General features: G+C 43.9%; 1 protein-coding gene across 3 annotated transcripts in view; it reads right to left on the bottom strand.

The window, feature by feature from the left end:
- PIP4K2A (phosphatidylinositol-5-phosphate 4-kinase type 2 alpha) overlaps window positions 1-12,749 on the bottom strand; it is a 166,947-nt gene that overhangs the window by 17,816 nt on the left and 136,382 nt on the right. For all 3 annotated transcript variants that reach the window (XM_008510558.2, XM_070601559.1, XM_070601560.1), the window contains one exon: window positions 12,627-12,665. In XM_008510558.2, the coding sequence (XP_008508780.2) occupies window positions 12,627-12,665 (39 nt within the window). The remainder of the gene's footprint in view (window positions 1-12,626; window positions 12,666-12,749) is intronic.

Below are 12,749 nucleotides of genomic sequence, written 5' to 3'. Positions count from 1 at the left end.
GGCGTTTGTAATCTAGTACGAAAGACATGAAACAAGGCTGCCCGGATACGTACGATGTAGTGATAAATAACACGGTCCTGGGGGAAGACTGACCTACCGTCAGATACTTTTATGCTGAGTCATAGAGTTGAGGAAATGAAAACGCAATGCCATTCTTTATAAAAACTAAGGAGGGGCCTGGTAGACTAACCCCCCAAATTCGTCATTAATAAGTTAAAAATAATGTAATACATGTAAAAGGAAACCCTGGATGTGAAGACAGCACATTAATGTTAGATGTCTGAGGCAGTCACACTAGACCAGCATCAGTTCTTCTATCAGGATTATAAACCTGATGAGGTTTCACAGTGAATGAAAGCGAGGATCTGAAATTTAACAAACCCATTCAGAGGACAGCGAGCAATATGGCCAAAAAAATACAAAACTGGAAGTGCCTGAGAAAAAAGGGTGGAAGCCAGATCTACAGACAGAAACGGAGATGGAGGAGGGACCATGAGGCTCCAAGGAGACCACGTGGCATTTCTGTCTAACTACGTTTTGGAGATGGGTGTGTGTGTGGATGGCGGTGTTAAGGATTAAGATGTCTGCCTCAACTCCACAACTCATTTCATACATGGAAGAAAAGAAGGGGAAAGGGGTCTTCTGTTTTTGTGTGAGCTGAAACCTGAAGGCAGGGATGACAGACCATGACAAGGCAGCTATGTGTTTGTGAGATCAGGCATGTGAACACAGGTGAGTGCCATTTCAGGGTCACCCCAGCAGCATCACCTCGTGTGACCGGGACGGCATAATCTGCCTCATAAAACTCCGCACACCCTGCACGATATTCCTCAGCGTCCTTGTGAGTTTCACAGGCACGAGGGATGTATTTAGATTGGAGCCAGTTCAAAAAAGGCCAACCAGGTTGTTTAAAAGACTTAAAGGCTTATTGAAAGGCTCAAGAGGCAAAGGTGGATCCTTCGCAGGGCAGCTGCTAGAGGAATCCAGCCGTGGTTGACAAATACCCATCCCCATGTCCGTGGGAGGGGAGGGCGCTCGGGAGCCCCAGGGTTGGAGGCTCCAATCCCGGTTCCACTCCTTACTTTCCAGGGACAAGGCCCGGTTCCTGAACCTCTCCCGGTTGTCTGCTTAGGTGTAGAAGGGGTAAAACAGGAAAACGGCACCAGCACCAGCAGCAGCCTCGGGTTAATTTATTTAAGTGCATCGTCCCATTTACTTTGCAACAATCCTAATGATTATTCTTGAACTCATTTTACAGACAAGGAAACTGAGTCTATAGAGATTATGCAACTTAACTAAGGTCTTGCAGCCTTGCACGTGAAACTGGTTGGCCAGTTCTCATGCTGAGATGGGACGCCAGGCTGCCCGACTCCTCATCATTCTGTTCTGAGAATTCGACTGAAGCCTGTGCGACACATTTAGAGAGTGAATGTCACTTGTTCTTGTTATCATCATCACCACTGTGAGCATTCAGCGAACTGTATGGATTTACAGCTGGCATTACAGGTTGAAAAACTGCAAACACAATATTTTCTTTAAAAAAACCTTTAACTTCTTTTCTACTAAGAACTAGATGACAAAGATGAGGTCGCCTGATAATGATTCATCCTCAAGAAAACCTTACTGCTTAGCTTTTAAAAAATTTCAATAGATCTCTCTGATAATAAGCAGTGTTTGTATTAAAAACACATCATTGTTTTAAAGTGAATTCATTTTACTATGAGTTCATGAGCTTCATGAACTCTTGGCGTGCCACTGCCCACAGAGGTGTGTCTGCAGAGAAATTATTGTGGGCAGCCAGGAGTCTACCTTTTGCTTTGCAACACTGGATTATTTGCACTTAGGGGAGTTCTGAAGGCCTCATAGTCACTGGGTCTGGTTCTCTAATGGGTATCTTTCACACCCTTTCGAGTTCAATGTGGAACCAGCCAGAGGGTGGAGGAAACGGCCAGGGCTCAAGGCATCGGCTCAGAAAGGCTGCTTAGCTGCGGACTCTCCGAGGCCGGCTTCCAGCCAGCGGTCAGCAAGCTGTCTGAAGGGGTAGTAGGTTAAGTCTTTATTTCTTCGCTCTGAATTAAGTTCTCCCGGCCACTTTGTGTAGACTGGGAGCCTCCAAGTGTGATGGGGGAATTGTGGTACCACACAAAGTAGCTGCTGGGAGGTGACGCCAAGGACAAGGCACGAGAGGGAGCTGCTTTTCCCACGTCACCCTCCCCAGTCTGCCCAGGCCTGGACAGGGTGTCCTGCCTGGCGGCCTCCAGCAGCTGCTCCCAGGGGGGAGGCTGTGTACCACCCAACTCAGCACCGAGTCCAGCACTGCCAAAGGAGGCGGGGGAATTTTCTCTTTTGCCTGAGGTAATTCTACTGGGGTGGGCTGGACTCAAAGTGGCATTCATCTCTACTAATGTGACATGTATGTGCACAAACACAGCTAAAGGCATATGCAGAGCGACACCGTTCCCTCTGCAACCCAGCTCCCCTGCTTCCGCTGTTCGGATAAAATAAGCAGGCTGAACATCCCTCACACTTTCCTGCTGTGTAATGCCAGGCCCCAAATTGATTCAGTATGGCCCAGCTTTCTATTTATGACACAAATTGAAGCCTGTGGTTATGAGCACAGACTGGATCCGGGCTGCCCGGGTTATATCTTAGCTTCTCCAATTATTAGCTGTGTGACTTTGGGCTAGTGACTTAACCTCTCTGTGACTTGGTTTCCTCATCTTTAAATGGGGATTAGCAAACAGCATTGTTGTGAGGATTACACTAGTTCAATCATACATGTACAAAGCTCAGGGCAGTGCTTGCCACCTGGAGAGTTATATACAAACATGGCTCCTGTTATTCGCTGGTCATGTTCTCAAGCATGGCTGGTGTATCTAGAGAAAAGCTCATCACTAATACATCAAAAGCAAGATTTAAAAAAAATTATGTTGGCATATTTAACATTTTTGTACTAGCTGTGATGTTCTGGACCAGCTGCTTAATCTGCCCAAACCTCCTTTGCTTATGTGTATAATGGGAAATCAATGATACCTACGTCACAGCGTGAGGGTGTGAACGAAATGACACAGAACACACGGGGCTTGGCAATAAGAACTGGCTACACATTAGTTTGTTTCTCTTCTTTTTTCTCCCCCTTCCTGACTTTTTTTTTTTTTAAAGATTTTATTTTTTCCTTTTTCTCCCCAAAGCCCCCCGGTACATAGTTGTGTATTCTTTGTTGTGGGTTCTTCTAGTTGTGGCATGTGGGACGCTGCCTCAGCGTGGTCTGATGAGCAGTGCCATGTCCGCGCCCAGGATTCGAACCAACGAAACACTGGGCCGCCTGCAGCGGAGCGTGCGAACTTAACCACTCGGCCACGGGGCCAGCCCCATCCCCCTTCCTGACTTTTTAAAGCAACAGGCTCTTTAAACTTGAGATATCAGTAATCTACAACCATGTTTGAAATTTCCTTTGTTTTGGGGCTTTATCCTTAGTCACAAATGTCTCCCATGGCTTCTCTACAAATTGTCTTTGCGTCTGGAAGACACTTCCCTTACTTACTGCACACAAACCTGGCATACCCAAGCGCAAGGTTACTATTTCACGTCACTGCATCAGACACACGAGGGAACGCGGAGAGTACACAAGCGGTAAAGGCGACACTGGCCACAGACTCCTACCCCTGCCGTGACAGCTCCATGCCCTGCTCTCCAAACCTCTATTGTAAATTCCGGCTAGAAAACCTGCGGTCACCTGTAAAAGCTATTCCTAGTTGGGAAACCTTGCTGAAAATACCCTCTTCCTGATTTGATGTACAATTACTGTCATCTGCAGGGAGTTTAGTAATATCGGATATTTTGAGGGTTAATAAAACCAGAAATTATTTAGAATTCTTATTTTAGTGAGATTTGAAAAATCTAATCTTTTAGACGACTCAAAAAATGGTTTTTCAAAATCATAAATACCTTAAATCTGTATTTACAGTCTAAAAATAACTTCAAATACATGGAATTCAAACTAAAATGATACTGGATTTTATCATCATTCTATAATTATATGAAATTACGCAAAAAGAGTCTATTGTATTTTAAATTGCCACTAACAATCGGGAAATTAAAAATATATGTATTTAAAATGCACAAAGCCAAAATCTATATAATACAGAGCCATGTTTTTCTTTTAGCCTAGATGAAAACCTAAATAGGAAGATGAAATGTGCTCCTGTCACAGTTGAGTGTTTAATGCAAACAGGATTTTGGCACCAGAAGGTTTCAATGCAAAGGGTAACATATAGCATAGTACTCAGTGATTAAAGGACTTACATTTCAGAAAGAAATGAATTTTTGTTCAATGTGCTCATTTGGTTGGCAACTCGTTTTAAAAACGTCTAATTGTAAGCCTTGATGTCAAAGACTGCCGCCTGGTGTCCCTTTGATGGGCCATATTGTGACACCTGGGGCTGAATACACAACATAAAAAATATGTACTAATTATTGTCTTATGTTGGGACTGCTTCTGTTCCTGATTCACTTGTTATTCCAAGCTCACCTAAATGAAAATAAATTTGTATAAAAAAGAATAATCCCCTTTCACCAAGCTTGCTTCATAATATGAGAGTCCATGGGGTTGAAAATATCACCCAGAAATATTGCTGAAAGAGAGAGAATTTCAGGTGATCCTTACGTTGGAGCTAGGATAAAGATAATTTGATTGAATAACATCATATATGTGATATCAATTTGGCGGTAATAAGAGATGGTGCAGATTGATAATAAAATCAGTTCTGTTTCTCAAAACATCCAAGCCACAAATTTGATATACAAAAAGGCAAATTAGTAAATATGGGTAAAATTCATACAGAAGTAGTAAAGATAACAGATGTTTTCTCACAAAAAGCACATATAACAACCTTCTTTAACAGAAGTGGAATGTTTACACAAGTTCATGGCTGGGGAATGACCTAACAGGTCATTAATAACCTGTAATTTCCACAAGGAGAATGTGTACATTTGTGACCAGCACCTGGACGTGGTCCTGTTACTTTGGACGGTTCGTCTGTGTGTAAATGTAGAAAGAATATACCTCAATGTACTCGGGAAACCGAGCTGCAACTAAGCAGCACAAACCTGGATAAGCCCTCTCTTGATTTCGCAATTTAGAACTGTTAAGGCTGGTGGAACCCAGCTGTTGGTTATTTATTTTTTCCTAAAATTTTCAAGCTACTCTTTAAAAAGTGGAATTTATTCCTTTTCTAGTCTTGTCATGCTTTTCAGAGTGTAACGGCCCTTCATCTCTTGGTGAGGATGTTGATGGTGATGGTTTGGCTTTCCTCCCCAGGCTGTGACGTGACAGTGAAGCTGCACGCAAGACCTACAAATAGGTCTGTTACAATCTGAGCTGAAGGTGAGCTGCAGGGATGTCAGCGGTGGGAAGCTAAGAAATGTCAAACTCCAGAAGTCTGCAAACCCAAGAACTCTGCTAAGTCCTATTGTTTCCGGTTTAATACTAAGCTAGTGAAGCCCGTAATTTTATTATTTTAATAATTATACATCTGCAGCAGCTTGGCTTAAATTCAGGCCACAGACGAAATTTTGGAAGTCTTCTCTCCACCCCAAGTCTTTCTGGAACCAACTGCATAAGAGTTGTCAGCTTCAAAAAATTCCCACACCTCATAGCACTGCTCCAGATGGGGTACTCTGAGCTGAGTTCAGTCCAGTGAAATAAAAATGCATGTAAGGGGCTGGCTCGATGGTGCAGTGGTTAAGTTTGCACACTCCAAGGTGGTGGCCTGGGGTTCACTGGTTCAGATCCTGGGCACGGACCTACACACCACTTATCAAGCCACGCTGTGGCAGGCATCCCACATATAAAATAGAGGAAGATGGGGAGAGATGTTAGCTCAGGGCCAATCTTCTTCAGCAAAAAGAGGATTGGCAGTGGATGTTAGCTAGGGGCTAATCTTCCTCAAAAAGAAAAAAAAGACTGTAAGGCAACTGGGAGTTTATACCCCACCACAGGCCAACTGGCTTGAGGTCTTTAATGCTGGCGTCTGGGAGATGCTCACAAGAGTCATTGTATGTTCTTTCTCACAACTCTTACCAAATTCCAAATGAACTGAATCATAAAAACCCCACTTTCCAGAATAACCCCCAGGGTCTACATCATAGGGTCTTAAGGCTTGCTCAGACATCTGCTGATATTATACAATGGCTCAGAACATTCTTCTCATTAATAACAGCCATCACCTTAACCCATACCTAGAACAGACAGGATTTTAGTGCCTGTCAAGTCCGGATTTAAAGTCAAGTGTGCTGCCAACCTGCAGCTCTGCAGGAAAGGAAAGCATCATTGGAAACAAGAGACTCTTACAAACACTAAAGAATGGGGACCAATGATACAGTGCATCTTTTAATTCTACAAATGAGGAGAGAGTCAAACGGTTTATCCCCAAACCCCAAACTTCCACTGATGCCAGAGCAGCGGCTGGGACTCAGACGCGCTAACTTTGGGTGCCAGGCTCGGTGATCCTAACAGTGGCTGGCCAAGGGAAAGGATGCCCCTCCGTCTGGGGAGAAGGGAACTTCTACGGAAGAAGCTTCAAGCCTTAGCTGAGTTTAGGGCCTAAGAACCTTGACGATCGCCCTTTAACTGATCATCCGCCGACAGCGGAAAAGGAAGTGCTTTTGAACTGAACGACACACTGCTGTGCATTTGTACCTTATGCTCCCAGCCTGCCATCTGAGTTACCTTGCCTTGAGCTGCAGCGCAAAGAACCCGAGAGAGGTAGTAATTAATTATAATTTGTTACAATTTAAAGATCACAAAAGAAATGCTGAAAACTGGCTTAGGAAAGCATTTTTCAGTGTGAGGGTATTAATGATGAATTCTCCTGAGCCTTCAGTCGGTAATAGGCAAAATGTCAGAGACGGTGACAGTCAGTTAATTGCTAGCACGATTCACAATGCCTAAGAATTGACAAGGCGGCTTTTGTAGCCCATTATCAAAGTGTCAACAATGATTATTGCCAATATAGTCATACAAATGCCAATGGCAGGGCAGCTGTTTGCTCTCCAATGGGTTCCAGGGAGAAGGTAATATGTTAAAAGGAATCTTCTTCTTGTGACCCTACGACTCCATTACCCAGGCTTTACTTTACCTAATAAAATCAGACGTGAGTTTGGAGAACTGTGCAGGACGATGAACGAAATGCATATCTGTGCAAATCCCCAGGACTCTCTCTCTCAAGAACACGGGCTTTCTCAAGAGTCAGGTCCAATCCCCCGGAAATCAAGTGAGTCCAGTTATGTTTTCTTTTACTCGCCCGGCTTCCCCGCTGAGTGGCTTGCTTGCTGGCAGCATGCTAAGACTGTCATTTGTAAAAAGCAGTCTGCTCAGCGATAATTACTAATTTGATGTCACACTGGAATCGCAGCGCAGCTGTGAAGAGATCGACCACCAGGGAGATTCGCATTTCTCTGTCTCATTTAGAGGGGGCTAAACTGCTGGAGCCATGAATGGAAGATGCCCTTCCATTAAAAAGGAAAGAATTAAAGACTAAAACAAGTCATAGCAGCTGTCAGAATTTGACAACGGTTTAAGAAAAAAAAGCACCGTTCTGCTCTTTTTTTTAGAAATTCAAGACATCCGTATGTGCATGTTCTGATACTTGTTGCCATGAAAGTGATTCCATCATTGTTGGAATAGAACTTCTTTATTCCCTTCAGTTCCAGCTTCATTATCATGCTAATACAAATCACACTAATTATGTGTCAAGCTGAAATCGAAGGGATGGGACTTGTCTGCACCTATATCACTAGATATTTGAAATGACAGTTTTAAAACTTGTCATCAACAAGTTAAAAGTATGGGAAATTAAAACAGTTATAATGACTCGAAAGAAGAACTAAGAATTCAGATTACTAATTAAGCCATGTCAATGGAGATTCTCTGAGAAAATTGTTCTTTGCACTGTGACAATCATTTTGTAGAAAATATGGTTATGCAAGGATAGCAATGAAAATAACATTCTTGCAAATCATTTGGTTTCATTTACAAAAGGCTAAAATGTAGAAAGTATATATTTTTAACCTTCTGCAAATATTTCTAACCAGAGGTAACATGATTGTTTTGATAATGTTTGTGGTTTTATTTGTAAAGACAAAGAATAGCATGTTTTTTGGAAGAGTCAAAAATATTAACTGATCATGGAAAGAAAACCCGAAAATGGACATAAAAAGGAAATTTTTTTTTTTTTTTTGAGGAAGATTAGGTGTGAGCTAACATCCGCCACCAATCCTCCTCTTTTTGCTGCGGGCGACTGGCCCTGAGCTAACATCTGTGCCCATCTCCCTCTATTTTATATGTGGGACGCCTGCCACAGCATGGCTTTACAAGTGGTGCACAGGTCCATGCCCAGCATTCAAACTGGTGAACCCCGGGCCACCGAAGCAGAGCGTGAACTTAACACTGCTCCACCGGGTGGCCCCCAAAGAAATTTTTCAGAACTTAAAAACCCAATGTTTTTAAGAGTTCAGTTCCATTAATACATTCCACTTATTTTTACGTATTACAGTTTAGTAAATGGCACCTCAGTTGTTGCCAGGTTACAATCAAATTGCCCTATCAGGGAGACATAATGCCCCATTACCAAGGCAGGCACAGCTCCAGCAATGACCAATTTTCATTACTTTTACATTCCATATCTTCAGGCTATCTCCTCTTGCCCTTCCCAGTGAGCATTTGTAATGCAGAGGGCCAGGTGGGGTGGCCTTTGGCCCTGCTCCTTCTGGAAGAAGAGCTGTCCTGCACGCCCAGCCCAGGAAGAAGCAGAGAGCACTGAACCCGTCCGCAGGGCAATCGTGGAGAGAGTTTTACTGTTTACATAGTGCAAGACACAGGAACACTGTTTTGTCAGTGTAGTGAAAGTTTCCTTGTTCCTCTTCATGATTCATGGGATTAACATAAATTTTTGATGATATGTCCTTTAAAAAAAGGAGAGAGAGAACTCCCAAACATTTAGAAGGCAGAACCACACAGTAGTTAGAAATGTGAGCTCTGGGCTGGAACCCTGGCCCCGTCACATCCTAATTGTGGCCCCGTGGACAAGTTACTGAACCTGTCTATTATGTAACTTCATGTACTCAAAGGAAGCCGCCACAGCAGCTACCTCATAGGGTGGTTGTAAAGCTTACACGGCCAAATCCACGTAAAACTGAAAACAGTGGCTGCCATATAGAATACACTCAACAAAGGCCAGCTATTATACTTACCTTTCTAAATCCCAATACATCGAAATTAACAGTAAAAAAAAATAACCCCCTGAATAGGGTGAGGTTTTACCTCTGCCGCTGACTGAGATGCAGCATGGGAACTTAAGCTTCTGGGTCTCAATCTGTCACGTGTCAGGAAGGGAAACTGAACTCTGACCTCTCAAGGTCCCTCCCATTTCTGGCTTCTCTAAGCCCACCCCCAAAGGGAGATGTTTTGAGGAACAATAGGCACATATTCAATACAGGATAGAAGCATCCTAGCAGCATCCTCAGAAAAGTGGGTTTCCGTTAAACAAATTCTATAATTCTATGTCTTTTCACAGAAACCTACACCACTACAGGGCGAAACATTTTTGGAGAGGTGGGCGGTGGAACTGTGGCGATTGCCATGGGTTGGTTTCTGGAAAGTGTGTGGTCCTAGAGGCAGAGCAATGGAGGGAAAGATAAGGAACTGAATGGTCTGCTTCTGATGAAATATGACAGCTACAAGGACATCAAATACTCGTGGCTTTCCTTCATACGTGTCCTTGTTTGATGAATTCTGCTTCAGCAGCAACCACCCCTTTGGCTGTAACTGTCTTTCTTGGCATTGGTTACTGTCAGAGCAGACCAAGCCCTTGGTGATGTAACCTGAAGAAATCAAAATAAACAGAGGGGGGAAAAAAGGCCACCGGCGGTAGTCTCAAGGGACTTGGGAATGAACCAAAAACAGACGCGCCAACATGGAGTAGTGGTGGATCATGTCCACAGTTCTCACTCGGGGGCTGGCTTCTTGTTATGATGCTGAAAAGTCTGTGTTGGCTCTTTAAATATCCACAGTGGGATTTTCTCCTAGGAGAAAATAATACTAAAGCTCTGAGCTTCTCAGGGACTAAAACTTAAATACCCACTTGAGTCTTTGGCACCTGGAAGAAATGTTTAGTCACAGCAACATGAAAGTGGACTGTCCATCGTTTCTGCTTCTTTTGGCCAAAGTGGGTGCCTTCAGGGGGATGTATGTGGAGGTTGGAAGTGTAAAAATATATTCACTAATGCACAGTGAAAAGACAAACTGTCAGAGAAGGATCCACTGTGTCCTTTTCTCCTCCTACTTCTTAACCCACCATTGTCTGGGCTTCTGCTCCGTCCATCATCACTGACAAGGTCACCAGTGATTTCCCTGCTGACAAGTACAATGGATAATTCTCAGTCTTCATGCTCCCTGACCTTGCAGAAGCATCCAATTCTGGGAAAGCTCTCTTCCTCTGGTTTCTGGGATACTTCTAGAATGCAACTTTCATAAGAGTAGGAACATTGTTTGCTGAGGCGTTTCTCATTAATGGGTGGCAAAACGCCTGCTCATAACAGATGCTCAATAAATATTAGACCAAATGATCCAGACTTTCCTGGCTCATCTCCTGTCTCTTCAGCAGATCCTTTGCAGGACTCTCTTCCTTGACCCACTCCTTAAATGATGATGTTCTTCTGGGCTGGTTCTGGACATGCTTCTCTTCTACTCCATACACCCTTTCCGGGTGACCTCATCTACTTCCCTGTCTTTGCTGAGCATCCTTCCCATGAGGTTTCCACGCCCTTTTTTCCAGCTGAAACACTCTCTACAGCCTCTCCTGCCTATTGGACATCTCTGTTCTGATGCCACATTGACATTCAAAGTACTCCTCCCACTCTGCTCCCATTTTCAGCCAGTGGAATCAACACCTACCCAACTGTCCAAACCAGAAACCTGGGAGTCATCCTTAACCCTGCCCTCCCTCCACACACACTCCCTGGAACCACTCACCTCCCACACTCAATCTCCGAGTTCTGTGAATTCTTCTTCCCAAATCTCCCTATGATCCATCCTCTTCCATTATCCCAACTCAGGCCACCATCTCATCTGGGTTATTTCAACAGCACTTCCAACTGGTTCTGCTGACCTCTGCGGCTTCATCTCACCCTCCAGCTACAGCACCAAGCACGGCCCGCTCTGGGCCCTTGCACATGCTGCTCTTTCTCGCCTCTTCCCCTGGCTAACTCCTACTTATCCTTCAGGTTTCCAAACACCTCTTCCAGGAAGTCTTACCCTGACCCCACCAAGCCGGAGTTAGGTGCCCTCGTTACGTGCTCCCTGTGAAAATACTTATCACATGATGCTGTCATTCCCTATTTAACGTCTGTCTATGCTGCTAGATGTGTCTGTGTGGTTCACTATTTCAGCCCCTCACGCTAGGACAGTAACCATAAAGATGCTGACAAACACTTCTGAATGGATAAATAAAAGCAGATTTCCAACTGTGTAAAATTCCAATCAAAACTGAATGATATCATTCTAAAAGAATTTAATTTAAAAAACAAAAACAAAACGTTGAGCCTAGCTTTAAATAGTCAAAAGAAGGCACTTCCCAAGGCGATGAGGAGGAATAACCCTGAGTACAGAGGTGCCTTCCAGACAAGCAAACGTCAGTTTTGGTCAATTTATGTTTATATCCACAAAGCTACTTCCCAAACTTATTCAAAGTGATCCTTCAAGTTGAATCTGTTTATAATCTTGCATAAAAAACTAAATGTGGTTCAAATATTACCTAATGTCCAGTGACTCAGGAAAAGATAAAAAGATGTGGTCTCCTCATCTCTAATTCTTTAAGCAAAAAAACACTCTAATCGTATCTTAACATTTTATAGTTGGAAAGGAGTCTGAAGCTCATCTCAGCCAGCATTTTACAGGTGAAGTTGAAGCTCAGCAGCCTCCTTTTACAGGTGAGAAAACCGGGGCTCAGAGAGGCAAGAAATAATACGTATTCAGGCCACGCCTGGCTAATTAGCGATACGGCAGGGCTGGGACCCTGTGGCTGAGCTGTACCTGCCTGTCTGCATCCTAAGTTGCTACACAGGCAGCGATGTTTTCAAGACCGTGTTGCATGTGAAGAATTTCTTTCAACCACACTTAAAACTAAGAACGATGTCGTTATTCGACAAAGAGGGATGGGCCAGGTACTCCAAGGAAGAGAACTAAGGTGGAACACTTCTCAGTCCAATAATGTGTTTTTCACGGGTGCGCCAGCAGGAGAAACGGGAAGAACCCAGGGGTGGAAGTCAAGAAAGAATGAATGAGGGGGCGGCCCCATGGCCGAGCGGTCAAGTTCACACGCTCTGCTTTGGCGGCCCAGGGTTTTGCCAGTTCGGATCCTGGGCACGGACATGGCACCACTCATCAAGCCAGGCCATGGCGGTGTCCCACATGGAAGCACTAGAGGGACTTACAACCAGGATATACAACTATGGACTGGGGCTTTGGGGAGGGAAAAAAACCTCCTTAAAAAAAAAAAAGAACAAATGAAAATAAGAGGTCACACAGGCTGGCAGGACCGCGGTGAGGAATGTGTCAGGGGACTTACCTTTTCTTTGTCACTAGCTTCTCTAGCCACTGTGGAGCCCTGAAACACACAGAAAAAATAATAAAAACATGCACACGCCAGGCATCGGGTTTCACACATTTAAAATAGGCAGACATTCCAGGG

Source organism: Equus przewalskii, chromosome 30, assembly GCF_037783145.1.
Source record: "Equus przewalskii isolate Varuska chromosome 30, EquPr2, whole genome shotgun sequence".
Classification (NCBI taxonomy): Eukaryota; Metazoa; Chordata; class Mammalia; order Perissodactyla; family Equidae; genus Equus; species Equus przewalskii.
Note: the sequence above shows the minus strand (reverse complement) of the source record. Positions and strands in the feature narration are given on the sequence as shown.